The 27,416-nt window shown below is 42.5% G+C and overlaps 2 protein-coding genes and 1 long non-coding RNA gene across 4 annotated transcripts; 2 read left to right on the forward strand and 1 right to left on the reverse strand.

Annotated features, from left to right (window-relative positions):
- The first annotated feature begins 1,700 nt into the window (after positions 1-1,700).
- On the forward strand, positions 1,701-2,198 carry LOC309801084 (large ribosomal subunit protein eL27-like). The gene has a single exon (XM_082615527.1). It carries the CDS (start codon positions 1,735-1,737, stop codon positions 2,143-2,145), a length of 411 nt encoding a protein of 136 aa, XP_082471653.1. The 5' UTR covers positions 1,701-1,734; the 3' UTR covers positions 2,146-2,198.
- Positions 2,199-7,658: 5,460 nt separating this feature from the next.
- LAMTOR5 (late endosomal/lysosomal adaptor, MAPK and MTOR activator 5) lies at positions 7,659-12,176 on the reverse strand. Of its 2 annotated transcripts, none has more exons than XM_082614102.1 (4): positions 12,090-12,176; positions 11,161-11,222; positions 9,128-9,245; positions 7,659-7,984 (listed from the first exon to the last, which is right to left on the reverse strand). In XM_082614102.1, the coding sequence occupies exons 1-4, from the start codon at positions 12,122-12,124 to the stop codon at positions 7,924-7,926; spliced, it is 276 nt and encodes a 91-aa protein (XP_082470228.1). In that variant the 5' UTR covers positions 12,125-12,176; the 3' UTR covers positions 7,659-7,923. The 2 variants fall into 2 exon arrangements, with proteins under 2 accessions (XP_082470228.1, XP_082470227.1); XM_082614101.1 differs by lacking the exon at positions 12,090-12,176 and adding an exon at positions 11,548-11,914.
- A 125-nt stretch (positions 12,177-12,301) lies between these two features.
- On the forward strand, positions 12,302-25,982 carry LOC309800185. The gene is made up of 3 exons (XR_014293412.1): positions 12,302-12,629; positions 18,102-18,468; positions 25,754-25,982. It is a non-coding gene; the product is annotated as an uncharacterized lncRNA (long non-coding RNA).
- Positions 25,983-27,416: the final 1,434 nt, after the last annotated feature.

Below are 27,416 nucleotides of genomic sequence, written 5' to 3' on the forward strand. Positions count from 1 at the left end.
TATTAAAAAAAAAAAGAATTAGATCTTTGAATGGTGGCCTGTGAACTTCCATTTAAGTCCCCACTGGTTCTTGGTCTTTTTCCTCCCAGGGACAGCTATAGCTTTCTCATTTATTTTGTTTTATGTCCTGAGAACTTGGCTTGGCTTTCTGCCCATCAGGGCACACAGGTTGGCAGTTCTTATGTGTTCAGGCAGCTCAGCTGTCACATTGGGGACCCCCAAAATATGGCTGGACAGAAATGTGGGTCACCAGCTACCAGGGGAATTGTCTAAGTCTTTCTTTATTTGATTATCTTTGGGAGTGGCTCTGGATCTTGGGGCTGGGGGAGTAATATCTTTTGCACTTTTCTTTGGGGATGCCTCTTGCATTCATGTTAAACCATGGTTTTGTTTTTGAGTCATTTGATAGGGATACCTTTGGTTTAAAAGTAAAAGAAAAGTTTGTTCAGTATTGCCAGGAATAGTTACTGTTTGTCCCACCTAAAACGTGTTAATAAAATATTTAAAAGGATTTTTTTTAGTGAGCTTTGTGCTTAGAAGTTGGCCACTCTGGGGAGTTCCTTGATGGCCTAGTGGTTATGATTTGGTTCTTTCACTGCGGAGGCCGGGGCTCGATCCCTGGTTGGGCAACCATCCCACATGCCATCCCACTTGCTCCGTAGCGTGGCCAAAATGCAAAAAAAAAAAAAAAAAAAAAAAAAAGTTGGTTACTTTGGAAGCTGATATTCAGAGCCTGATAGGAACTGTTTTTAAGGGCTTCTCCATCAAGCTGAAATGAAATTATGTACCCAGAGGGAAAGAAAAACATTCTGAAGCCACTGTGGAAGAATTTACTAAAACATTCAAAAGATGCACAGCTCCAAATCTGGAACATAGGAATCTTTTAATTTTCATCTTAGTTGGAAATCTCCCTGACATAAAGAAGCAAATTGAAGATAATATAGTTGGATGGGTGGGTTCACTGGGCCTCTTGATATTCAGCTGGCAACCCAGTTCTTTTGGGAATAAAGAACAACTACTTGTCTTACAAATCGAGTTTTGACAGGAACAGAAATGCAGCTCTAGAAACAATGAAAAGTCTGTCCTTTTTACCAATTTCAAAACCTCCCCTATTCAGCTCAAGAGGCTTGCAGATATTATAAAACATCTAGATTTAGGGAATAAGAGTCCTTCTTGGTGGAATTTACATCCTTTTTCTGTGCCTTTGAGCTTTGAGATGTAAGCGTTCTGCATCTCAAGTATTTAGAGCCATTTCTTTGAAAATGTAGACTTCAGGGAGGTGATTCTTATTAGAAGGACAAAAACAAGTATGTGGGGGGCGATTTGGAAACTAGGTGAAAGTTCTACTAAGTTAAATTATGGATATTCATTGACTAGATCATTTCCAAGTAAGATAAAATACTGAAACATTAATTACTGAACACAAATTTATCTACTTTTGGCATTTTATCTACCTTGGCTTCTTATTACAGAGGAACTAAAGATATTTGGGTTTATCGGTAAACGTGTTTTATGCCACATTGAAAAATTTACTGTGAGGAAGAATATACTTCTGGAAATTATGAAATGTATTTATAAATGTGCCAATCCACAGAATGCTAGTGTAACAGTCCACAATTGCTTGCTTCTTAGTTTTCACTAGGAAGTAAGGAGTCTAAGGGTTACGAATTCTCATCGTTATATGTAATTTAAAACTACTAAAATAGGCTGTAGGCCGGAGAGGTTGCTGCCGACATGGGCAAGTTCATGAAACCCGGGAAGGTGGTGCTGGTCCTGGCCGGTCGCTACTCTGGAGGCAAAGCGGTCATCGTAAAGAACATTGATGATGGCACCTCAGACCGACCCTACAGCCACGCTCTGGTGGCTGGAATTGATCGCTATCCCCGCAAAGTGATAGCTGCCATGGGCAAGAAGAAAATTGCCAAGAGATCAAAGATCAAGTCTTTCGTGAAAGTTTATAATTATAATCACCTCATGCCTACAAGGTACTCTGTGGATATCCCCTTGGACAAAACTGTTGTCAACAAGGATGTCTTCAGAGACCCTGCTCTCAAACGCAAGGCCCGACGAGAGGCCAAGGTCAAGTTTGAGGAGAGATACAAGACCGGCAAGAACAAATGGTTCTTTCAGAAGCTGCGGTTTTAGGTCTGTCTTGTTTCAGTCATTAAAAATACAAAAATACAAAAATACAAAAAAAAAAAACTACTAAAATATAGGGGTAAAAGGAAACAACTGTGTGAAAAGTAGGAAGGAAAGTAGAATGTGTCTAGGGGGTAAGGAAAGGTATGGAAGGACTTTATTAAAAGTCTTTTTGTCATTTGCAGAGAGTTATTGTTTTACTCATGCTTTCACAGAAATGCTTTGTCTTTAGAGATTCATGGAAAGATCTAGAATACAGGTTTCTGATAAGTTTAAGAGCATAAAAGTGAACTGGGTAAGAATTTTCAGAGCTAATGAAAAAACTGGATTCATCCTGAACAAGAATTAATAACATATGATTAAATGAACTGATGAGGATGATTATAATGTTTTTTACAACTTTTTCTTTGAAACACTGCCGATTCCTTAATGTTTTGTTTTCCAAATTTAAGGAAACCTTTCTCTCAAGCTGTTTATGACTTAAAGCAGTTTGGTAAATTATACCTTTGTAAACAAAAGTGAAACGTTTTTTTCCCTACCTGATCCCTCCAGAATTTGGAAATTGGTTGTGTAGTCTTATTTTCATGGCAATATAGTGATTTACATAAGCCCAATAAGAATATGTTCTTATAACAGGACACAATTGGAAGCCTTGGTTATATTACCACAGCTTTGACTGGAATGTCATATTTGAGAATATGCATAAAATCAGATATGACCAGACAGTTTTAAGGAACTAAGGTTGACTTTATGGAGGCAATAAAGCTCCTAAGAAAAACTGGCCTGGCATCTTGTTTATAGGGTTCCAAGAAACCTTACCAGGTGAGTAAGGAAGGTCACTTCCTGGCAGGCCCGAGAACCTCAGGATATCTTGGGGACCTTGAGAAGAGAGGAATTCACCCAAATCTATAGGTATTCCAGATGAAGTCTGAAATGACAAATCCTTGACTTGACTTCTTAATTTGGAGAGCCTTTAAAAGTTCAATCTAAGATTCCTTATGAAAAGTCCTAGCAAAACAGATTTTAAAAGAGCCTATATGGTCAGTTACTCTCCTACTGCACCTCTGTAAATAATCAGCCCAAGTTGTGAGACTAGACTTATTTTGCAAACAAATTAGTCTTACTGTGATTATCTTTGATAGAAATGGGGGTCATTTAATATAAATTTTTATATAAATTATATAAAATAATATATAATATATAATAATAATAATAATATAATATATTATATATATAATATATATATATAATATAATAATAATATATAAAATTTATATAATTTATAAATTTATAAAAAAAATGATTAAAAATTTATTTTAAAAAATTATGTTGCAGTACAAAATTATAATACGATCTTGTGGATATCAGATTCTAGTCCTATTCACTGTCTTTGAGCTTTTGTTATATACTTGTAAACCGGACTGGATCCTGAATTGTTCTAGTTTTCTCAAATATCTGGCTACTCTCCAAACTAAGATTTCCAGTTTTCTCCTACCCTTCTGATTTGAAATCACTAAGAACAAAGACTAACCTTGAACCTCCTTAGAAGGGACCATACCAAGTCAGCAGTCAAACTCCAGGGCCTTAAACCTTGGGTCCATATCTCCCAGTTAAAAAGGGCTCCTGCAGACTCTTGGAATTGTACAACTGGAGACCTAAAATTAAAATTGGCTTATGGAGGTTCCTCCCCAGAAGCAGATAGCATCTTGAGATGGACAGCTCTCCCGAGATCACGGATCAAGATCTTTATTTCCTATTTGAAACCTTTATAACTTTTGTCTTTTTTCTCTCTTGCTTTTTTCTCTCTTGCTTTCTCTCTACTTGCTTTTTTCTCTCTGTTAATGCACGGCAAGACAATGCTTCTCTGGCAACTATCGCTGAATCTTGCTAAGGCCATACCTACAGGAGTCCCTAGGTTTTCTTGGTAAGATGATTTGACATAGTAGAATTGCTTTAGATTACTTGTTGGCTAAACAAGGAAGAGTCTGTGCCATAGCAAATACCTCTTGCTGTAGCTGGATCAACACCTCTGGTAGTGTAGCAAAATGCAAGAAATTAAGCCACTTGGCTAAGGCAACAGGAGGCCATTAGACTGAGGTGGCTCTAGTGCTATGTGGCCTACATAAGCAAACCAAAACCTAAGCCTGTAAATGCCTCAAGGTTATGAAATTAAAACCTAAGGACAGCCAGTCACATACTCACATACAGCCAACTAGGCTTTAAGCTGTAGCCAATCAATAATTTCCTTGCTTTGCTTCTGCATTTTCTCTGTAAAAGCCTCTCCCTGAACTCCTGAATGGTAGAGTGCTCCTAACCTCTTCTGGTTTGTCAGTGCCAGCTTCAGATCGATTTTTGCTCAGATAAGCTCTTATCATTTTTAATATGCCTCAGTTTATCTTTTAACATTATGCTCAAGGCAGGGAGTGGGGCCCCAGAGTTGGGCAATACATTTCCTGGGCTATAAATGGCAATCTGCAGCATATTTGTGTACCTTCTGTGTAAGGACTGAAGATTCTGGTTAGTACTTTGGAGTTCCAAGCCCTTTTAATTACTTTTCTATACATGTTACCTTAACTCCAAACACCTCCCATGAAAGGTGTATACTTATATTTAATTTTAATGAAATCTTTTTTTTCTATTGCATTTTGGAAATGGTTAAGGCTGTGTCTCCTAGAACGTTACTGGGACAATTCAGTTTTCTTATCCCATTTCCTTCCTCTGCTCCACCCTCCACATCAAAAAAAAAAAAAAGTCAACAGGAAATTGCCTTTCATCTTCCCAACACCAACGTTCCAGGTTTTAAACCAGAGTGTATTTTAGGCTGATGTGTGTTTTTCTGGTTTTATCTGGAAAATCTGCACATATTTATGCATGTTCCTTAAAAGGTAAGGGGCTTCTCAGGCTCTTAAAAACAACTCTATTATATTTTTGATTCAAGCGCTAGCAGAAGCACAGCTTAGTGGTTTGGGAAGGTGGCCTCTAAGTTAACAATGGAAAAGATTATCCAATTATGTGGGTCTGTGGTAAGGATCAAACCAACCTTCAGCAGAAGACAAAACCCAAAAGAGGGAAGGTGAGTGTTTTTCAGAGAGTTATATGTAGTTACTAACGTAATCTAGAAAGCATTTTTTAGTAAGCATCTGTAAGACTTTGTTTTGTTTTTGGTAGGTACTTGTTGCTCTTTTAAAGCAGGGCTATCTATGATTCTGATCACAGGATCACATGAGGCTAGCTTTGTATTGCTAGAGAGCTCTGATGCTGAGGGCTGGGTCAGATTTGAAATGTGGCAGAACAATGAGTCATTCCCAGAGGCTAGGAAAGCTGCAAAGATGCTGTCAGAGATGAACCCCTTGAAACATGTCTTTCATACAGAAAGCTTTGAGGTCTAGTGGGAAATGCAGACTTGGTTAGAATCTCAACTTTGCCATTATTTAAGCCTGCACACTCTGGGCAAGTTACCCTCTCTGAATCTGTTTCCAAACCTGTAAAATGTGGCTAATGTTATTTACAGGTTTGTTGTGAGCACTATGTATATACAGTAACTGCACATTAACAGACCTGCTATTGGTACTTAGTTCATTAAAAATGGTTCTTATTAATCATGTGGGGCTTTATATCAAGAGCAAAGAGTTCTTAAGCCACCATTGGGATATTAGTTAAATTTTTACATCTGTACCCAATCGACTTAATAAAGCTTATACGATTTTTAACTAAAATAATTCCCTCAACCTCTGACTTTCTAACTCTTGGCCCTAAAGTTATTCAGCAAGGATGCAGCATGATTTTCTTGTCACCACTATTACCCTCACCCCACTGATAAATACAGTCCATGAAACTTTTTGGCACTTAGGGACTTAGAGTATAATACAAGCACTACCAAGATTTTATTTTCCCTGTCCTCACTCTTTGTGAAGAAATGAGTTAAGATTTGGGGAGGGTTCCCACCATTCCTTAAATTATGAGATCACTGTGCTTAAACTAGCACTTTATATTTGTAGGTGCTTGATATTTTTGAATAAATGATATTATTCTGGAGATTTCTTTGTATACTGTCAAATATTAAATTGCTAGAGAGCAATACGAGCTGCATTCAAATTCAACAAAATGAAGTCTTTTGTATCTTCTTATGCACCATTCTGTTGAGAATGATAAAGTCTGAAGAGAAGATAATGTCCTATACTTTCAAACTGGTAAATTTTCTTCTGGCCAATCATACCTACTTCTGTAGTAGTCTGGCTGTTAAAAGTAAGGCTCTGACTTGGAGGCTTGGGTCCAAATGGTGACTCTGCTAATTCCTTATACTTAGTTACACAAATGCAAAATGGGACAAATTAGAGTACCTACCATACAGGGTATTTTTGACAACTATTTATGAAACTTTTATGCTTCCCTGTAATATTAGAAAAGTTTGCCAAGTTTACCAAAAAAAAATTCCTACTGCCATCTTTATTTTACAACACACTGAATTCGGGAAAAATTCTTTGCAGATTTGATATCCTTTTGTTACATTGTATTCAATATTTTGTATTTATTTAGTTCTGCTCAATTTTTAATCCTTAAGAGTTTAAACTTTTTCTCCATACAGGTTTTTTTTCATCCTTTATTAATTCCTAAATGCATTATTGTTTTTGTTGCTATTGCAAATGTTTTCTTATTTTCTATTTTGAGGTATAGAAGAAGCTTTTTCACTTTTTGTAAGTTGATCTTCATCTTGTAATTCTGAATTTTTTATTAGTTCAGGTGGTGTTTTTATTAGTTCATGTTTTTTAATTAAAACTGTTTTATTGTGGTAAAATACATAAAACAAAATTTACTATCTTAACCATTTTTTTATCTTAACCATTTTTAAGTGTACAGTTTAGCGGTATTAAATACATTCATATTATTGTTGCCACCATCACCACCATCCATCTCTAGAACTCTTTTCATCTTGTAAAACTGAAACTCTGTACCCATTAAACAGTAGCTCCCCATTTTTTCCCCTCACCCTAGCAACCACCATTCTACTATCTCTATGAATTTGACTGCTCTAGGTACCTCACGTAGGTGGAATCATACAGGATTTGTCTTTTTGTGACTGGCTTATTTTACTTAGCATAATGTCCTCTAGAGTCCTCCATGCTGTAGCATGTGTCAAAATCTCTCCTTTTTTTTAACACTGAATAATATTCCATGGTATGTATATACATTTTGTTTATTCATTCACCCATCAACAGACATTTGAGTTGCTTCCACCTCTTTGCTATTGAGAACCCATATAGGGTTGTTAATGAGAACTGAATGTGTTCCTGGCATATAGTAAGTACTTACGATATCTACTATTATGTTTTTATTATGGCGTAGGAGTATGCTTGACTTGTTTTATATATCCATGGATGTTTCTGTGAGAATCTATGTATTTCAGGAGCTTCCGAAACAGAATGGTTTGGAGCAGTTACCTTTTTAAGAAAAAATACAATTTGATAATTGAAAAAATAAACATTTGATAAGAGTTTAAAGAATTCAGAAAAGATCCAAGCTTTCCTCCAACCAGTTTTATTAAACATAACAAAATTCTGTATACAAAGTGACCTAAACTTGCTTCAAAACATACTTCCCTTAACTATTTTGATAAGTCAATCCACAGAGTGTCAAAAAGCAGCTTACTCTAAAATTAATAGAAAAGTGCCCAATGCACGTTACATGAATGGCCTAATTACTGGAACTCTAATAGCTCTATAAGATAATTAACATAAGGTACGATTGAGTCCCCATGACAAGCTGCTGGAGAACTGATACAAGATGTCAAGAGGCCATTTTGTGCACTGCCACTGTGATGCCATCGTGTTTCTGGATCATAATGTTCCTGAAAGGCAAAATGGAAGATATTCAGTAAAGTGTTGCAAGTGGGAGTCAATGTAAGATTAAAGATGCTGTTTGGTTTAGGACACAACTAAAAAAATAATACTTTTCTATGTATGAAAGCAATATCTAAACACAATAAACACTTGGGAAATACAGAAAAGTATAAAATATAAAAATGAAATTAATTCTATAATCCTATCACTCAAAGACAACCACTACTGGGGCTTCCCTGGTGGCGCAGTGGTTGAGAGTCCACCTGCCGATGCAGGGGACACGGGTTCGTGCCCCGGTCCGAGAAGATCCCACATGCCGCGGAGCGGCTGGGCCCGTGAGCCATGGCTGCTGAGCCTCTGCGTCCGGAGCCTGTGCTCCGCAACGGGAGAGGCCACAGCAGTGAGAGGCCCGCGTACCGCAAAAAAACCAAAACCAACCACTATTAATATTTTCCTTTTTTAATCTGCATGTATACCATATATACATTTTTTCTCACTTTACAGAACTGTGATCATAATGTGCATAGTTTATTTATTTAAAATTTTTATTTATTTATTTTTGGCTGTGTCAGGTCTTAGTTGCAGCACAGTGGGATCTTTCATTGCAGCATGAAGGTTCTTCATTGCGGCACACGGGCTCTCTGGTTGTGGCACGTGGGCTCAGTAGTTGCAGCGTGCAGGCTTAGTTGCTCCGCGGCATGTGGGATCTTAGTTTCCTGACCAGGGATTGAACCCACGTCCCCTGCATTGGAAGGCGGATCCTTAACCACTGGACCACCGGGGAAGTCCCTGTGCATAGTTCTGCTTTTTTCATTTACTATTATTCGGAGGACACTCACTTGGAATGTCTTTGGTATTTCTATTACTACAGACATTGTTTCTGTTCTTTGTTTAGTCTTCCTCTGTGTTATTTATTGCTTCTTTTATTGATAGTTCATGACGACTCTTACTCTTCATTTAAATGTCTTTGTGGTGTGAAAGCACATTAGCTTTAGATCAATCCATCTGCTCCTGTGGTCCAAAGGGTGGAACCTTCCTCCAAGTACTTTGAGAAATCACTGATGAACACAGGGCAAGCCCCAGTCAAGTTTCCCAGGGATTGATTGTTCTGAATGAAAAGGAAAGGAAGGGATCTGCTGCCATCTACTCACCCATTATCTGATTCTAGACACACCACAGGAATATCAGTGGGGTCTGAGGTTAGCTTAGCTGCTTGCTGGGCTAAAACAGATATCACCCCAGCATGCTCATCTGACAGGGTTCCGCGGCCTGGAAGACAGAGATGATATCATGCTGCCTGACTGTCCAAAAATGAGTATAGAGGTATAGTAGAACTGAATTGAATTATTCACAAAAAGAAGGTTCAGCTCATGGTCTCTTAGGTTAGGTATTGACATAAAATGATTCTGCCCTGATACTCAGTGGTTACATCAGTAAGAAAGCCAATAACAGCTTTTAAGTCAGTAAAAGGCCATAACACTCAATTTTCCAGGTCATTCCCATCACCATCTCTAAACACCTTCTCAAGCATATAAGGAAGCTGTTAATTCAAGTCAATCTGAAAGCAAACTGAAACGAAGAAATGCAGAGGTAAGACTGACAAAAACCAGTAAGGGCAAGAAACTTGTTGAAACTAATTAATTCCTCATGGAAAATCTGATTTCCTTTTACTGAGATCAACCTCAAAGGATATAAAGATCTTTACTCAGGAGTTTGGCTGTAAGATCACCTTAACAGCAAGTATAAATATTCTGTGAGCAATTGTTTCCACTAGAATAAACTGGTTTTTCAAATAGCAACAGAATTGGCTTTTTACTAATGTTTGTTTTAGCCTGTAGATAATAACTAAATCTTGGATGTCAGGAACAAAACGTAATTACTAAGTTTACAATATCTTTCTGTATATAAAGGCAACACAAGCCCATCTGCCTGAAACTAACTCAGGTAATAGACATGACAATATGGCAGAGTTGATGGATTTACTGTTGTTACATAAAACATTAACTGGGCACACAGTGCAGTCTTTTGGGCCTTGAAGTTTCTTGAAGGAATACATTTAGTTCTACATTTCCACACTTGAATTTCAGCCTTTCCTTTGTGAGCCTGGCAAGTGCCTCAAAAAAAATCTGCCTTTTTTCTTCCAGCTAAACTGATTTGTGTGTAAAACCTGAGTTACAGACTACTTCCTTCAATTACCATCCCAGCAAAAATTCAGAGCTTTAAAAAGTCCTGCAGTACAGAGGAGTAAGGAGCAAGGTGTCCTGGGTTTACTAGTTCTGACATTACTTAGCTGAAGGCTTCCATTGTTTACCTTTCTGGATTTATTTTCTCATTAATTGTTACCATTTATTGAGCATTATGCCTAGGTTCTGTGCTGAGTGTTTTACATATATAATTTTATAGTATTCTGATTAAGAGGCTTCAGAGCCAGACTCAAATCCTAGCTCAACCACTTACTAGCTGTATGACCTTATAGGCAACTCAGTCAACCTCTGTGCCTCCATTTCTTTATCTGCCTAACAGGGTTGTCCTGAGGATTAAATGACTTAGTATACACAAAGCACTTAGAACGGTGCCTGGCACATAGTAAGAGCTCAATAAATGCAATTCCATAATAATAATTATTATTAAGCAACAACTCAGTAAAGAAACTGAGGCTCAGAAAGGTTCTTTTTGGTCCAAGCTGACACCACTAGTAAATGGAAGAGCAAGGGGTTGAAGCTAGGTGTGTCCAACCCTGCAGCCCCCATTTTTACTACCTACTCACTTACTCTTAAGTGAAGTTGGACTAAAAAGTAACACCACCCATCTAGCAGGGTTATTGTGAAAATTAGAGATAATGTATAGAAAGCTTCACAGTCTCACCATATGGCATAAATTCAATAAATGGTAACTGCTGTCATTATCAAGTCCTTTCTAAACCCAATTTAAAATGATTCAAATACTTTAGTAGAAACGACTCTGTAGTACTAGAACTGCAAGGAACATTTCTACCTTTATAAACACCAATTGAGAAGTTTCAATTTCCTAATTTTGTTATTTGGGGATGATCTCTACGCTTGCAAAAGTCCCCAGAAAGTGGCAGGGTAACAGGAAATAAAAACTAGAGAATAATAGCACACTAGGCTCCCAGTCAACATCAGATGCTGTGCAATCCACCAAAGGGTCGATGTGAGATACTTACAGCCCAAATTGAGTCCTTGTGAATCTGTGCACAGGACTCCAACGATGGATGGATTCTTCATTCTAATTCCAGGAATGCAGGAAGAAGAAAGCAAATGATGTGGGAAAATGAATTTAAATAATTATAACACAAATATGCTTTCTCTGTACCAGGCATTTGTTGTAGTACTTTAAATCAGTGTTAATCTTTTTTCACTATGGCCCACCCCTGCCCCAAGAAAAATTAAATTACAATTAACTGATTTAAATTAAATAGTTAAACCAGTTTCTCTCTCATGAGAATAAAGACTGTGCCAGTTACTGTTGAGCTCTGGAGGGCCACAAACATTGCAATAGTTGGGATTTTGTTGCCTTCGTTAAAAATGCATATGTTAACATACTAACTCACTTGAAACAACTGTTGAAAAACTCTTCAGTAACACGGGCTGCCTCCTGGAGGGGTAGTGGGAAGCTGAGGGGCACTGATGCGAGGGAGGTGTTTCCCTGTACGCCTTCTTGTATTTTTCCAACTTTGGATTTTACGTAGATACTACTCATTCGAAAAATTTAACGGATGCCTTTCAGCAAGTAACTGGTTACACCCGGAAGGAAATACGCGTGTGTGTTTATATTTATAAGGCAGGGCTCTGCACAAGTGGTACTTCCTTCCCCCAAACGAACACGGTTCCTAAAACTCCCGAAGAACGACCCTGTCCAGACAGACAATTTCAGCACGAGAGTCGGGTTTGGGCTCTGGCCGCGGAGACCCGCTCGGGAGAGAGAGTGCGGAGCCCCGGCGGGATTTAATTCCGGGTCATTTCGCACCCACACCGGAGGCCCCGGGACAGGGCGTCCCCAAGACGCCCGGCCGGCGCTCGCAGCTCGCGCCCTCTGTCCCGTTCAAATCCCCCAGCCGCGACCCCAGGACAGGCCGACGAGAATACTACTCACGTGTCCTCCAAGTGCTGCTCTAAAGTTGCCTCCATCCCGCCGCGAGTCGTCTCCTTCTTCGCCGCTGGTCTCGGGTGCCCCTCGGTCGTTCACATGACGCGAGCGGGCCGTGGGCAGGAACGGTGCCTCCAAAGGGACAAACTTCGCGGCGCAGCCTTCGCGTTGTGTCCAGGATGACATCTTTACGCGCCCGCCGCCGCGAGCCGGGCGGAGGTTCTGCTGCCTGTGCAACAGGCGAGGGGACGGCGCGGAATGCCGCCGCGGGAGGGAGGTCTGCAGTCGTCCCTCGGAGCCGGCCTCCTGGCCTGTCCCTTTGTCTCCTCCATACAGACCTTTGGATTCCAATTCCACCGACTCCAAGAAGTCGGGCCAGACCCTGTTGAAGTTTTACAATAACCCGGCCTGTCCGACGGGGTCTCATCCAGGCGGTGGGGCAGAGAGAGACAAGAGAGACACAGGACCCCGGTGAAGGGTCCCCAGGCTTGTAGGGCAAAAGACTGGACACAGGGACTAGAGGACGAGATGGAACAATGCTAATAGGTATGGGGAAAGTGTCGGGATTTTAACGAAAACGTTGGTTCTTCCCCTTTGGCGAGGGCTTGGGAAAGAACGTGTCACTTGTGATAAAGACTAGGTAGGACTACTTAAAAATAATCTTTAAAAAAGTTAATTATAAAAGCAGTTTTAAAAATAAGGAAAGAAAGCCCACCCATAGCCTCTGTCCAGAGATGACTATTAATCCCTTGGAGAATATTCTTTCAGCCAATTGTCTTTGCAGATGTATGCTCTTAATGTTGTTGTTGTTGTTTCTTTTTTAAGCAAAATTGACACACATGCTGGACATACAATTCTGTAGCTGACCCTTTTCACAGAATTTAGCATAAATGTCTTTTCATGTCAGTAAGTATTCATTTACACAACCTCTGTAACACTTACAAAATAGTCCATATTATAATTGTTAATTGAGTTAACCAACCCATATCAATGTGCAGTTAGGTTGCTTATAGTTTTATTGTTATTTTGGGTTCTTTGGCTATTACAAATGCTGTATGAATATCCTCATAGTCAAATATTCGTGCAGTTTAAAATTTTCCTTATGAGTTACTAGAATGGAATTATTGGGTCAAAGGATATTGACATTTTTAAGGCTTTTAAAATACACTTACAAATTGCCCCGCAGAAAGGTGGTAACAATTTACACTCAGATTGGTAGCATTTTTTTTTTTTTTTTTTTTTTGGTGCGGTACGCGGGCCTCTCACTGTTGTGGCCTCTCCCGTTGCGGAGCACAGGCTCCGGACGCGCAGGCTCAGCGGCCATGGCTCACGGGCCCAGCCGCTCCGCGGCACGTGGGATCTTCCCGGACCGGGGCACGAACCCGTGTCCCCTGCATCGGCAGGCGGACTCTCAACCACTGCGCCACCAGGGAAGCCCAGATTGGTAGCATTTTGATGAAAATGGGAGTATGTCCAGAGGTCACCCATCCCCCATAAGCCAATACCCACTCCCTGTGCTTAAATCCTCCTAACATCACTCCTGGATCTACCTTTTCTCCAACCCTCTCACCTCCAGCTTTTACTCACAGCCCACCTTCTGTTCTGGGGTCCAGCTTCAAGGCTTCTCTCGACTTGAACTCACAGTCCCTCTTCATTCCATAGCTGTGATGGTGAGAAACTTGCAGCTGCCTTAAAATTCCAGCCTTGAATATTGTAATTCAGGAGTTTTAGACTCCTGCCCTAGAGAAATGATTTATATTAACCTCGGGGTCACATAATATGGGCCATTTAAATTTTAGAAAAAGCTGTTTAAAACTAACTGTTTTAAAACTGTGCCCTTAAAACATAGCATCAGAAAATGTGAGAAGCCGGGCTGCTTGCTGTTGAAGTCCTGCCCCAGGCAGCTCGGCACCACAGTACCGCCCCCCTTGTGGTCCCAATGTGGTGTAAGCTTTGCTGGACTGGGGCATCTTAGCTCTGGCTTTCTAACCCTCAGGGCAGCGACGTCCAATAGCAACGGAATGTGAGCCAGCCACAGCTGTAATTTTAAATGGCCTGGTAGCCACGCTAAAAAAAAGTAAAACAGGTGAAATTAATTTTAATAATATATTTTATTTATCCAAATACTATGTCCAAAATATTATCATTTCAACATGTAATCAATTTTTAAAATACAGAGATGTTTGCATTCCCCTGCCCCACCCCGGACTAAGTCTTCAAAATCCGGTGTATATTTTACACTGACAGCGTGTTTTAATTCAGACTAGCCACATTTCAAGTGCTCAATAGCTATGTGTGTGATGGGTGGCTACCATTGGTTAATGCAGCTCTAGGATATCTCTGATTATCTCAAAGCCAGATTAGTGATTATAGGATTCCCGGAAAAGCTGGTGATCACTTTTTACGCTGCTAAGGAAGGCCTCCGAGGGGAATATGAGCATGTAGGAAGAGGATGGCTGCTGGCTCAAACATCCTTGTTGCTCCGGAGGTGGGAAGGCAGGCTATTCCACACCACCCTCTCTTTCTGTGTCCTCTTGCTGTTTTGTCCCTGCAGAAGGAGCGGTGGCTTATATAAGCTGGGGACATGCTGTGGGCTGGAGTGATGGTTAGTTGGACAAGGTGTCTGACCCCTAATTGTTTTCTACTTCAGCTTGTGAGGTATTTGATGATTCTTTATTCTCAGTTTTGAGTACTGATAACCATTTTGGGTGTGACAGGAGAAGTCCCAGGACACCCATATCAGAGTACTTGCCTCATTGAATTGTAATTTTTTATATGTTTACTTTTCAAGACAGAAAGGGTGTTTTCTCCATTTCTGCATCCTGAGCGCTGCGGAGCACAATAGGACTCCAGTAATATTTACTGAAGAACCTTGATGGTTTTTTTGAGAAAAAGACTCTGTGTTATGTAAAGAAGCTTTAAGTCCTCAACTTTAACCACCTTTATCCTCTTCTCCTTCCCCCCCTCCATAAACTAGCTCTTGGAAAATGGAAATCCCAGGAGGGTGCTGCAGAGATTGCCCATGCCCACATGTCCTGACTGGGAAGGGGGAGATGAGAAGCTGGGTGGTGTGAACCAGACCTTGTAGGTCATCTCACGGCTGTTGGCCTGAGACCCTAAGCGCTCTTCTTTGACCTATGAGGAGCAGAATCCTCGGGGTGGGGGCGGTCCATTTAAAAAGTGACACTCTAGTAGAGGGTCTATTCCTTCCCTGGGTGCAGAGGGCCCTGCTGCGCCAGGGCCAGCCCCCTTGGTCACTCTTTCAAGTGCTTAGGGTCGCAGGCCTGCAGTGGAATGAGCCTGAAGCTGGGCTGGGAACGAACCCTCATATGCCACCAGGGGGCACCAAGGCCATGGAAAACTCTGCTCAGGCTGGGTTACAGGGACCCACGAGCCTCCTGAGCTGGTACAGCTTGCTGAGGACAGCACTAGGCTAGATTGGTGGCCTTGGAGTCAGACGATGTAGAATTGGATCCTGGCTTAGCCACTGCCTACACATGTGACCCCCAAGCCTCAGGGGCTCATCTGTGACATGGTAACACCATTACCTGCCTCATCAGGTTGTGGGGAGGATGATATGAGATTTTTCATGTAAGCGGGCCGGTGCATTGTGGGAGTCAATCAATAAGGTTTGCTAAATCTCAGTAAGAAGACCCATTTGTCTCCTCAGGTTGCTTACAGTCTAGGCAAGGACACACATGAGCAAATAACTAACAGTTCAAAGAAGATAAGAGCCGAATGACCACTACAGACCTCAAGCAATCTAGTGTTCATGTGGGTGTGAAGTCGCAAGGCTGCATTTAAATGAGATGATGAAATATGTTTTATTATACTTTTCTAGGGTGTGTAAAGTTAATAAAACTGTGAGAAAAAAAATCACCTGGAATCCTAGCCCTAACCTTAATGACATGAATGTGAAAAGCTAAATGGAATGGGATGGGATTTGGAAGGTGGAGATGGGGAAAGGCATGTCCCAAGGTTCACAGGAGTCCTGCCAGCTAAAGCCTCTCACTCCACATGAGCTACTGGATAGGACACTGGGGTGCAGACCCCTGTCTTCCGATCGTGGACACTGCCTGAAAGCTGAGTCCTAGATCCAAAGCCTAACTCCTGATAGTAATAAGAGCAGTAATACCCTTAGCAGTTCGTACACACGGAGTGACAGCTGCGTGCCAGGCATGTCACAGGCCTTATTAGTCCTGAGAACCTTTTTGAAGTAGCTATTGTCACTGTCCTCACTTAAGAGTTAAAAAAACACTCCCTGAGGCTCAGAAGATCAATCCTTGCTCAGGATCAGCCTGCTTGTGAGTGGTGGAGCCTCACCATTAACGTGCCCCCTGTGCTGCCTCAGCTTCTCTTACTTCATCAGCAACACAATCGCGGTGACGTGAGAGGGTTCTGGAGGCCCAGTCCAGCTCTCTTATTCTCTAGAGAAGAAATCTGAGGCACAGAGAGGGGAAGTGGCTAATTTAGAACTTGAGCATGGAATTCTTAACCCTCCATGCAGTGTTCTAACTATATTGTGTTGCTACAGGTTGTCTTAGAGCTTTAGTTAAAACAATTTTAGAGACACTCTTGTTGAATTGTGTCTCCCCAAAATTCATGTTGAAGTCCTAGCCCCCAGTTCTTCAGAATGTCACCTTACTTGGAAACAGGGTCTTTACAGAGGTAATCAAGTTAAAATGAGGTCATTAGGGTGGGCCCTAATTCGATATGACTGGTGTCCTTATAAAAAGAAATTTGGACACAGACATTCATAGAGGGAAGACAATGTGAAAAGACAGAGGGAGAAGACAGCCATCTCCAAGCCAAAGAGAGAGGCCTGGAGCAGATCCCTCCCTCACAGCCCTCAGAAGGACACCTTGATTTTGAACATTTAGGCCCCAGAACTGTGAGGCAATAACTTTCTGTTGTTCAAGCCATTCAGTTTGTGGTACTGTGTTATGACAGCCCTGGGAAACCAATATACTCCTATATCCATAAAGTCTACAAGTCAATGTCTGTGATCACAGGCATTTGGCAGCCCTTAATTATAGAGAATCTGGTTGGGAGGCTCACCCTCTCAGAGGCAAAAGGATAGAGCAGATAATCATTCCAGCTTGCTCCCAGCCTTGATACTTGGCTAACGAAGATGTTTTTCTTGCATTTGCCAACAGTGGTGGCATGACCCGTTTGACTGTGGCCTTCTAGAGCCTGTTTTATATCTCCCTGAGCCTGGCCTATAAAAGGTGCTCAATAAATGTGTGCAGAGGGGATAGTGGGAAAATAGGCTTCTGGCCACTCTGGTCCAAGCCTCTCCAAGCAATGGGTTGGGCAGGGGAGTAGGGTGCAGGCTATCAGTGGATGGAAGTTGAAATTGAGCACTGCCTCCTAAAGTTTATAGCTAAGCCCCAATTTTGGAAGACACAAGCAAAATGTATCTTAGATGACTCAGGGTGGGGCAAGGACATTTCAGTTCAGGAAGCTATTTTCCTGCTGCTTTATTAATTTTGCTACTGAGGATAGATGAGATGCAGACTTCCATATCCAAGTCTTCATTAGATGCCCAGTTAATGCAGCCATGACAAATGGGCATGAAACCCTTATGAATAAAAAAAAGATCAGCCCAGTATAAAAAATTGTAGACTAGAGAAAAGGAAATTTAGAGGAGCTGATAAAATACCCTATCCTTAATTAGACTGTCTGCATCACACATCAAATCAGCCTTAATGCCAAGATTTATTGGCCCTTGGGATTGTGTAAATGAAATAAGTGCTTGAAAATGAATGGAAAAAAAAATTACCTGTATTAAAATGTATTTACAGTGCCGACCTGCACACTGATGCTTTTAGTTAAATGCAGGCTTTCAGCTTCTTTGGCTACGCCTCACTGTCTACCCAGCATGGACTCCCTTAGCCCCTGGGGAGTTTCAGAAAGCATGCTTGTGGGGTAACAATGTGTTCCCTTGTCAATCATCTCTGCCACTGTCCTGGAAAAATCCTTCTTGGGCAGTGAAATATCTTTGTGTCTTTATTTCAGCGTCTATGAACTTAGTGAAGTGTTACTGGTCCTTACTTCAGAGTAGAGAACGTTGTGAAGACAAGATGACCCACCTCGTTCTGCACATCCTGCCATGAAGAGCAGAGCGAGAAGCTTTTTTGTTGGCTGCCACCGTCTCTCTTGGAATCTGAATTTAGCTTCGGGAGCTTACCTATTGTTACAACACTGAATTACCCTCTTGTAAGACCTTGGACAAGTCCTCTAATGCCTGATATCTCAGATTTTTTTCAATTCTCCCTGAAGATAAGAATAGTATCCACCTCATAGCGGTGGTGTGGGAACTCCATGAGACGATGCATGTGAAGCCCCTCACACAGTCTCTGGGGCCACCGCAGACAGCGAACAGGTGAGAGCTGTTATTGTTGCCAGGACCTCAGGAAATGATAGCTGAGGCAAAGTTGAACTAGACTGTCATTCAGGGCTCTTAGCTGCAAGCAACAGAAGCTGACTTTGGCTTATAGAGTAGGAAAGGAAATTTTAAAATGACACTGGGTAGCTCACGGTTACCCAATTGTTGGGAGGGCTGGAGAGCTCAGTCTAAGCTTCCAGTGACAAAGCTCCGAGCCCACCATGCCACCCCTGCCACTGGTCTTGTGGCAGCCCACGACAGCTTGCGGCACCAAGGCCATTACTGTGGCAGGAACCTAACCCTATGCCCTCTACGCCCCCGAAGCCAGACCCCCTCTGCTGCTGCCCTTGCCAGCAAAGTGGAATTTTCCCAGAGCCTCTGAATTGAAGTCTTGTGTGGGTAAGTTTAAGCGATGCAGCCTGGATCACATCCCTGGCTTTAGTTGCAAAGGAGGCTGAAGAGGAAATGTCTGCTTTCTATATCTGTTCTGCAAGTGCCTGAGCAAAGCAAAGGCATTCACCTGGGGCCGGGCAGCAAGAGAGCATTTCAAGTGTCTCTTACAGGGAGGGGGCTTCCTTCTTTGCGTGAGGGAGAGCTCTTAGGTGAGGCACCCACAGCTCCTTCCATACCTCAGAGAGCAACTTTACCGGGCAAAGTTCCACGCCCTGGCAAGGGGAGGGGAGAGCTATCTGCCCTTTCTTCTGCTTGAGTATAAGAATATGGAATTCAAGAGGTTGGTCGTTTTGCTTTGTGCTTCTAGAGATAAGGGCCGTAAAATGCATCTCAGGGTATGTATGTCCACCAGCTTCGTGCTGTGTCCTCAGTGTAGATCTGTAATTTCATTTTTAAAATCGATTTCTCACTCCTAGTTTGCCAAATTCCATGTGAGTAGTAGTAATAAATCAGGCAGAGCTTCCTCACTCAAGGAGTTTATGTTCTATACAGTAAATAAGCTAGAGATCATGGAAAGAAAAAAACAAAACCCAAGTTTTATTTTGGGTAAGAGAAACTGTTCGAACCAATGATCATTACCAACAACAGCCTGAGTGTCTGGCCCAGCCCCGAGTCTGGGGCCACATTGTAAGGAAAGGACTCAGTGGGGCAGGCAGAGCTGCTTCTGGGAGGGAGAAGATGCACGAACGAGTGAGCGAAGGGTGAAAAGAGAAACACCAAACCCTCAAGGTCGAGGGCTTATCAGAACTTAAGTGTATTGTCTTTGCCCTCCACGGTCCCTAGGAAAGCGTCTAGCACACAGAAAGTGTCCAGCAAATGTTCTGTTAGGCGGGGAATCCCTTTGAAAGTCTCAGGAAAGTGACCCTCTTCAACCCTTCATCTGTCCATTATTCTAGCTCCCAAGGAACCAGTAGAAAGTGGGGGGCAGGGGCGCAATCACAGTGTGAAAAGCAGTGAAGGCAGTGGACAGTCTTCCTAACTTACCTGACTGAAAATGGATTTCATCTCTCTAGTCCTCAGTTTTAATATCTGTAAACTTGGTTGGTTTCTCACTCAAGAACATTGCATTTACTCTTGTACTTAAAGATAAAAAATTAACATTTACGAAGCACATCTCTTCACACACATTATCTCTTGTTAATTCCACAGTCATCCCATCAGGGATCTCCATCCTCATTTTGTGGATGAAGTAACTGAGGTCTGGAGAGGTCTATAGCTTGTCAAGGTTGTAGAACTTGAGAGTGTCCATGGCTTTGGGACTCCAGAGCTCGGGCCGGCCAGTCCCCAGGATGTAGATCCCAGGCGAATCAGTCTCTCTGCAACTGTCTCCTCAACCAGTCTAGACAACACAGGCCTGTGAGCCAGACCCAGAAAGTGGCCAGAGGCTGCTGTCTCCCCATCTCCCCTCCCAGCAGTGGGAGGACTTGTCTTGTGCCTTTAGACACCAGGAGTAAATCAACTGCCACATTAATTCTGGGCTGTCAACATTTCCCCCAGGAGAAAGTCAGAGTCAGGGAGACTAATGTCTCATTGATCTTTCCAATTGCCAAAGGGGAAGGGAGATGAATGTAATCCCATCTGTCAAGGTGGAGAAGGGCCCGTCTGAAAGCAGACTGGATGACTTTAAGGAGATGACAGTTCATCATTCTCTGGACAAGCAAATATGAAAGTAGGCCAGCCTTCTCTGTGAGTTGGTGGGAACATTGGTCAGCAAAGAGAAGGCCTGGAGAAATGAGTGGCACCATCTCTGGCCTTTGTTCCACTTGTCCTTCCCCTAGGACTTTGTGTTCTTTGTGTACACACAACCGCACAAGTGGGACAAAACCCACCCCTGACCCCCAAGAAATAGTTGACATTTGTTGAGGATTGATTATTGCCAGGTGCTGTACTAAGTGTTTTATATTTACTATCGAGCAGCTTTCTGAGGTGTTATTATGAGCACCATTTTACAGATGTGGAAACTGAGGCTCAGAGAGGTTGAGTGAGTTGCCCAAGGTTGCTGAGCTAGTGAAGGGTGAAATCAGGTGAGCCTGCCCTCAACCACTCACAGAACACGCTGGTTACCCAGCCAGGAAAGTAGCCCAGCAGCCCTGCTTCGAGATCACTGAGTCTTCACTCTACTCACTGCTTCCTTGGTCAGCCCCTTAAGGAGCCCTGCTGACCCCAGCAGGTAAGTGTCTTTACCAGTGGTAGAGGCTGAGCCAAGTCTGAGGGGCTGGGATGCCTGGAGGCCTCAGTCAGGGTGTCTGGACAGCTGAGGCTCTGGGAGCGGTAGAGGAGTGGGCGGGCCCAAGGCCGTGGGTTTCAGCAGCACGCAAGGCACAGGCTCTGCTGAGGCTCCTCTGGGTTACTGCTGTGCACGGGTTCCCATGGAGGAGGGAGAGGTCAGCGACAGCCTCTCAGCAAGCCAGAAGCTGGGACATCCAGTGTCAAGCCACCGTACAGGCTGCTGTGGCCGCCGAGAGCCTGAGGAAATGCCATGGCCATGGGCTAGGAAGCTCAGGTGGGAATGGCCTGGGGCCCGCAACAATGTGATCTCAAAAACCCAAGGAGGAATGTGCACACCTGAGATCCTCAGGGAACACAAGTCTCAGCATTAAATTCAAGCAGGGCAGAAGCACCCTGCAGAGTAAAGATCCCCAAAGAGAGGGGCTTTGCCACCAGCCGTGGCTGGGGACACTCTGCCAAGGCAAAGGTCACTTGAGGGCGGCAGTTCTTATCCTCTGTGGCCAGAAGTTAAGGTTTCTAATTAATACAACTTTGGATCCGATAGAGGTGGCTGCTCTGTCCCGGGCTTGTTTGCAGTTTATCGCTGTGATTGATGCTGGTAACATTTAGAGTCTGTCAGGGAGATATTTCATGGATGTCCCATGTGGTGGGATGGAGACAGCCAGGAAATGCAATTCCCTAGTTAAGGCAGAATCAGAGATGAATCTGAAGTATGGATGGAAAGGCCTAGGCCCCTTCTAGCCTCTTGTCAGGTAGGGGAAGGGGGTGTGGTGGAGGTGGAAGCTTGAGAGGAAGGCACTGACCTGGAGCTGTAGCAGGGACCTGTAGTGAAGAGAAATGACATATGAAAGAGGCCAGAAGCTTTTTTTCCCTAAGGCTTTCTCATGAAAAGTGTCACATCTGCGTTGGCCAGTAGACACACAAGAAAAGAAGCGAACAGGAAGGAAAACACTCTTCCTGCTGTTCCCGTGGTCTTTAATGTTCGCTCCAAACCACCACGTCTATCTGCCGGAAGTCTACCCATTAATCATAAGGCTGATTTCAAAAGTGAAAAGGTGTTTGAATCCCTCGATTAGAAATGATCTTCACTCTGACACCCACAGCACTTTGTATGTTACTGTCAAAGCATAATGTTCAAATATTTAAAAACATGGCTCTCATAAAATATGGAATGGGCAGGTGTCAAAGATTTAGTAATTCATGAATGAGGGAACCAATAAGATGGCAAAGCTGGTTCAAAGAGCATTTTGAGGAACTGGGTATTTATAAGCACTTAAAAGGAAATGTTCAAGTAAAATATCTAGGTTAAGAATAAAACCGGTTGCCCTCACATGTATGGTCAAATGATTTTTGGCAAGCATGCCAAGACCATTCAATGGGGAAAAGACGGTCTTTTTTAACAAATGGTGCTGGGAAAGTGGAACACCCATGTGTAAAAGAATGAAGTTAAATTCTTACCTTATACCATGTACTAAAGTTACCTCAAAGCAGATCAAAAGACCTAAATGGAAAAGCTAAAGCTATCAAACTCAGAAGAAAACATAAGGGAAAAACTTCATGACATTGGATTTGGCAATGATTTCTTGGATATGACACCAAAAGCACAGGAAGCAAAAGAAAAAAATAGATAAATTGGACTATATCAAAATAAAAACTTCTGTGCATGGAAGCACACTATCAACAGAGCGAAAAGACAGCCCATGGAATGGGAGAAAACATTTGCAAATCATGTATCAGATAAGGGGTTAATATCCAGAATATATAAAAGAACTCTTACAACTCAACAATAAAAAACCCAGACAACCTGATTTAAAAAATGGGCATAGGACTTGAATTGACATTTCTCCAAAGAAGATATACAAATGGCCAATAAGCATATGAAAAGATGCTCAACATCACTAATCACTGGGGAAGTACAAATCAAAACCATAATGAGATACCTTATACCCATTAGAATAAAAAAACCAAAAAGTAGTAAGTGTTGGGAAGGATCCGGAGAAATTGGCACCTTTGTGCACTGTTGGTGGGAATGTAAAACAGGACAGCCACTGTGGAAAACAGTATGGTAGTTCCACAAAAAATTAGACGTAGAGTTATTCTTTGATCCATCAATTCCACTTCTGGATATATATCCACAAGAACTGAAAGCAGAGTCTCAACAGATGTTTGAACACCCAAGTTTATAGGAGTATTATTCACAATAGCCAAAAGGTGGAAGCAGCCCAAGTGTCCATGGACAGACGAATGGATGAGCAAAATGTGGTGTACATGTACAATGAAATATGATTCAGCCTTAAAAAGGAAAGAAACTCTGACACATGCTACAATATGAATGAAACTTAAGGACATTATACTAAGTCAAATAAACCAATCTCATGGACAAGTACTGCACGATTCCACTAATATGAGATATGTAGCATAGTCAAATTCATAGAGACCGAAAGTAGACTTTGGTTACCAGGTGCTGGTGGGAGGGGAGAATGGGGAGTTATGTTTCATGGGTGTAGAGTGTCAGTGTTGAAGAATGAAAAGAGTCCTTGAGATGGATGTGAATATAGTTAATGACACAGCTGTACACCTAAAAATGGTTAAGATGGTAAAATTTTATGTTATGTGTATTTTACCCCAATTAAAAATAAAACAACTGGTTAATGTCTTACAAGGCAGTTAAAAAAATCAGTCTTTATTGTTATGCTTTCTATTGAATAGACATTACATATATCTTTACTGGACATGATCTACAAGTTAACATGTAACTTCACAGAGTCTGAGCCCTAAATTAATGGTAAATAGCCATTAAACAAAGATACCTTCCCCTGGGTGATTAAATAATCCTTGGGTGGATTTGCGAAACAATGACCAAATGACATTGAAGGGACTTACTGTCCTCTTGTGGCCTTATTTCCAGGTTTTGAATTATTAGTATTATTTCTTAACATCACAGTCATGTACATCCTTGCTTTTCCCACCAGTCCCTCAAGGGTAGGGGCTCTGTCTTATTCAGCTTTGCCTTCTCACTGTGTGCTCTGGTTTGCTGAATGGAACTGAAGAAGGACCAATGGGATAGAGCCACTTGGGAGCAGAAGACCTGCATTTAACTGTGTCTGTGACCATGACCATAGTCTCACCCATCAAATGAGGACATGGCACCTGAGTCCTGGGTGCAATGCTGGGCACTGGGGGTGCTGTCTAATCTCAGGGTTTCCTTCCAGCTCTAAAATGCTCGGATCCTAGTTTGGTCATCATCACACAAGAAAGGATGCAAACACATAAATGAAACATATAATGAACACACACAAGAGTTTTTCAGGTGCACATAATACATAGAGGCATTTTTTTCTAGCTTTTCTTAGAAGAGCCATCCTTGATGCCATGTGATGTCTGTGGCCCTGGCTCCTGGGTTGGGAGGTGCACAAAGATGTGCTGTTTGTAGCTTTGCTGGAGAGGGAAGAGCTACAGTTTGCTGGAGGCAGGAGCACCTCCTCCCAGCAGCTGGGGGGCCCTGGGTCAGCAAGCCTCAGAGGGACAGTACCCGACCTCCAAGGCTGCCCTTGAGAAAGGAATTATATTGTCTTATATTGCTGTTTTCAATTAATTTCTTGATAGATTCTGGCTGTTCCTCTTCTTGTTTTTCTTAGGACAGGAGGAGTCCCGGTGATTTATTAAGAAGGTGAAATTATGTGCCCAGTTGGGAACTCTGGGGAGCTCTTGCTGAAATTAACTTGAGTGTTTTGGAGCCAGATTTACATGGCAGAATGGACCTGGGACTGCTCCTTTTGGCAGAAGCTGCTGGGCCACTGTGGATGATCTTTCCCATGTTGCACAATGTCCCCAAAGCCCTTGGAGCCATGCTCAGCCCCATCCTGGCATCCCCTGTGTCCCTCGTGCCTCTGCCATGGAGGTCCAGCCACTTTACTTCGCTGTGGGTCTCATCAGCTTGCAGGTGAATCCATCTATCCCCCCTCCCAGCCTGGATGGGCCCCCTACTCATAAGCACTTACACAGTATTTCACAAAGAAAATGTCTGCTGGCTGTGTCCCAGACTCTTGAATGTCAGCTCACATTAGTCATGGCCACGGATGCGTCTGGAATCTTGCTGACCAGGTCCCAAAGGTCTCTGCTGGTCTGCACTCCCCATGCTTGGTTTGGAGGCACTGCAGAGGATTTGGATGGTGAGTGTGGGCACCTCCCAGCTGCACCATTTCCTGGCATCCACCAGGCTGCCTCATGTCCACTCTAGACCCTCGGTCTCAGCAGGGGAAACCAAAAATCTCTCCCTAGCACCACAATCATCTTTTGCTGGCTGCTAAGCACCCTTGCTCTGAAAACAATAACCAACCACCATAAAAACAGTAGGTCTGTCTTCTCTGTCTAAGCATGTACTGTGTAGGTGCTTTAGGGAGAGCACCAGAGGCCAGGGAGGATAATTTGTCCAAGGGCACCAGCTAAGATGGGACAGAATGAGGATTATTATTAGTTCTATAATTCCAATAATAATAATTCCAATAATAATTCCAATACTCATGTTCTTTTTTATGTTTCCCTTTCCCACCCTTTTATAATTATTCTAAAGTAACATTTACTTCATTTTCTATGACAGAAAGAATGTGTGCGCAAATAGAAAACAGAAAATGTAGAAACGTATGAAGACGAAAGAACCACCAAGACAAATAAACCAAACCCAGGGTCATTAGCAGTTCCTCCTTGCCAAGATAAAATGTGAACATTTTAGTTCCTTTCTTTTCCACCTTGTTCTTTTTGTGTGTCCATGCATTCACACACACACACACACACACACACACACACACACACGTGTAAAATGGGGATTACATTGTATATTCTTTTTTGTTTCCAGCTTTTTCCACTTAGCCATATAATGTTAACATTTCCCCACATCAATAAATGAGCTTCAGTCCTGGGCTCATTAACTCATCCAAGGCATGTTCTGCCCAACTTTGTTTTCTTCTGGGTCCAGTCATATGCCTCCTCTCTGGGCTGCACCCCAGGGGGACACTGAGCCTTTTCCAGCAGATTGAGCTTGTTGGTACTGAGGGGCTTGCTTTGCAAGTGACACATACTCCTTTTGTCTGTAAATCTATCAAACTGTATTCAGGATGGGCCTGTTATCTTGTTCAAATCCTACGAGAGAGAGAGAGAGAGAGAGCGCCTTTCCCACAAGGATGCTCCACGGCTGTGTGCACACCCCTCTGTCCATACTGGATTTGGAACCAGAACAGCAAGAGCAGAGAATGGGGCACAGCCCTGTTAGGATGGCTGACCCCCTTCCAGCCACTCCAGTCCTGTTTCCTAAAGGGAATTAGTTGTTGGCCTCGGGGAAAGAATTCTCAAAAGACTGTTGCATGGACATAGTAGGAACTGTTGACCTTGAGACCTGCATGTGCTAGGTCTTATTTTCAGCTGAAATGAACCACTAACTGAGGGAAGAGAAGAGTATTTCACTTTGTGGTGAATCCTCTGAGCCTACGGGAATCATCTTGGCCCATGTTTATGTGTCACCTGGCCTCCGCCCAGGGTGGCCACCCAGGGGGGCCACCTCCTTAGAAAGGACTGGCAGTCCAGGAGGCAAGCTTCCTGGGCAGCCTTGCCAAGGCTCAGCCCTGACCTCCTTGCCAAAAGGTGTTTTTTTGTTTGTTTGTTTGTTTTAAGCAGTTTATTTCATGAACCACTAGAGCTGGGGAAAACGTTGATGAGTCATAACCCCATTCCCAGCACCAACAATCTATAGCTCTCAAAGGAAGAACTGTAATTCCAACTTGTTGACCTGAACCAGGAGGCTAAATGCACTGCTAGAATTCATTTCTGTGGTTAGAGACAAAAACACAACTGGGGCCTCCTACTAGGAGATGAAACTCCCTTGATCCCGAGCCTTCGGCTGTTATCTCATTGATATTTTCCAGGATAAATCCAGTATAAATGGATTATTTCTGAACAGTCCCATGATTAGAAAATACATGGCACATGTGCCAACAGTTTCCCATCCTGTAAGCATGACAGACATCACCAATCAGTGCTGGTGCTCTCTCCCACGGAGCCCAGAGATGACTTCAGACCCAGTCTCAACACATTCCTCTAGGCAGCCATTATAATCAATCAGCATTGGCGTATGGAATGAAATCATTTGACTTTCCTGAATTAGTTTATAATCATAGGCAGGATTTCCTTTTTTGTTTGTCTGTTTGTTTTTCCCAATAAGAATGAGGGCAGAGTATGGAGGTTCCTTAAAAAACTAAAAATAGATTTGC

This window comes from Mesoplodon mirus (assembly GCF_964341445.2).
Source record: "Mesoplodon mirus genome assembly, chromosome: 3".
In the NCBI taxonomy this organism is placed as follows: Eukaryota; Metazoa; Chordata; class Mammalia; order Artiodactyla; family Ziphiidae; genus Mesoplodon; species Mesoplodon mirus.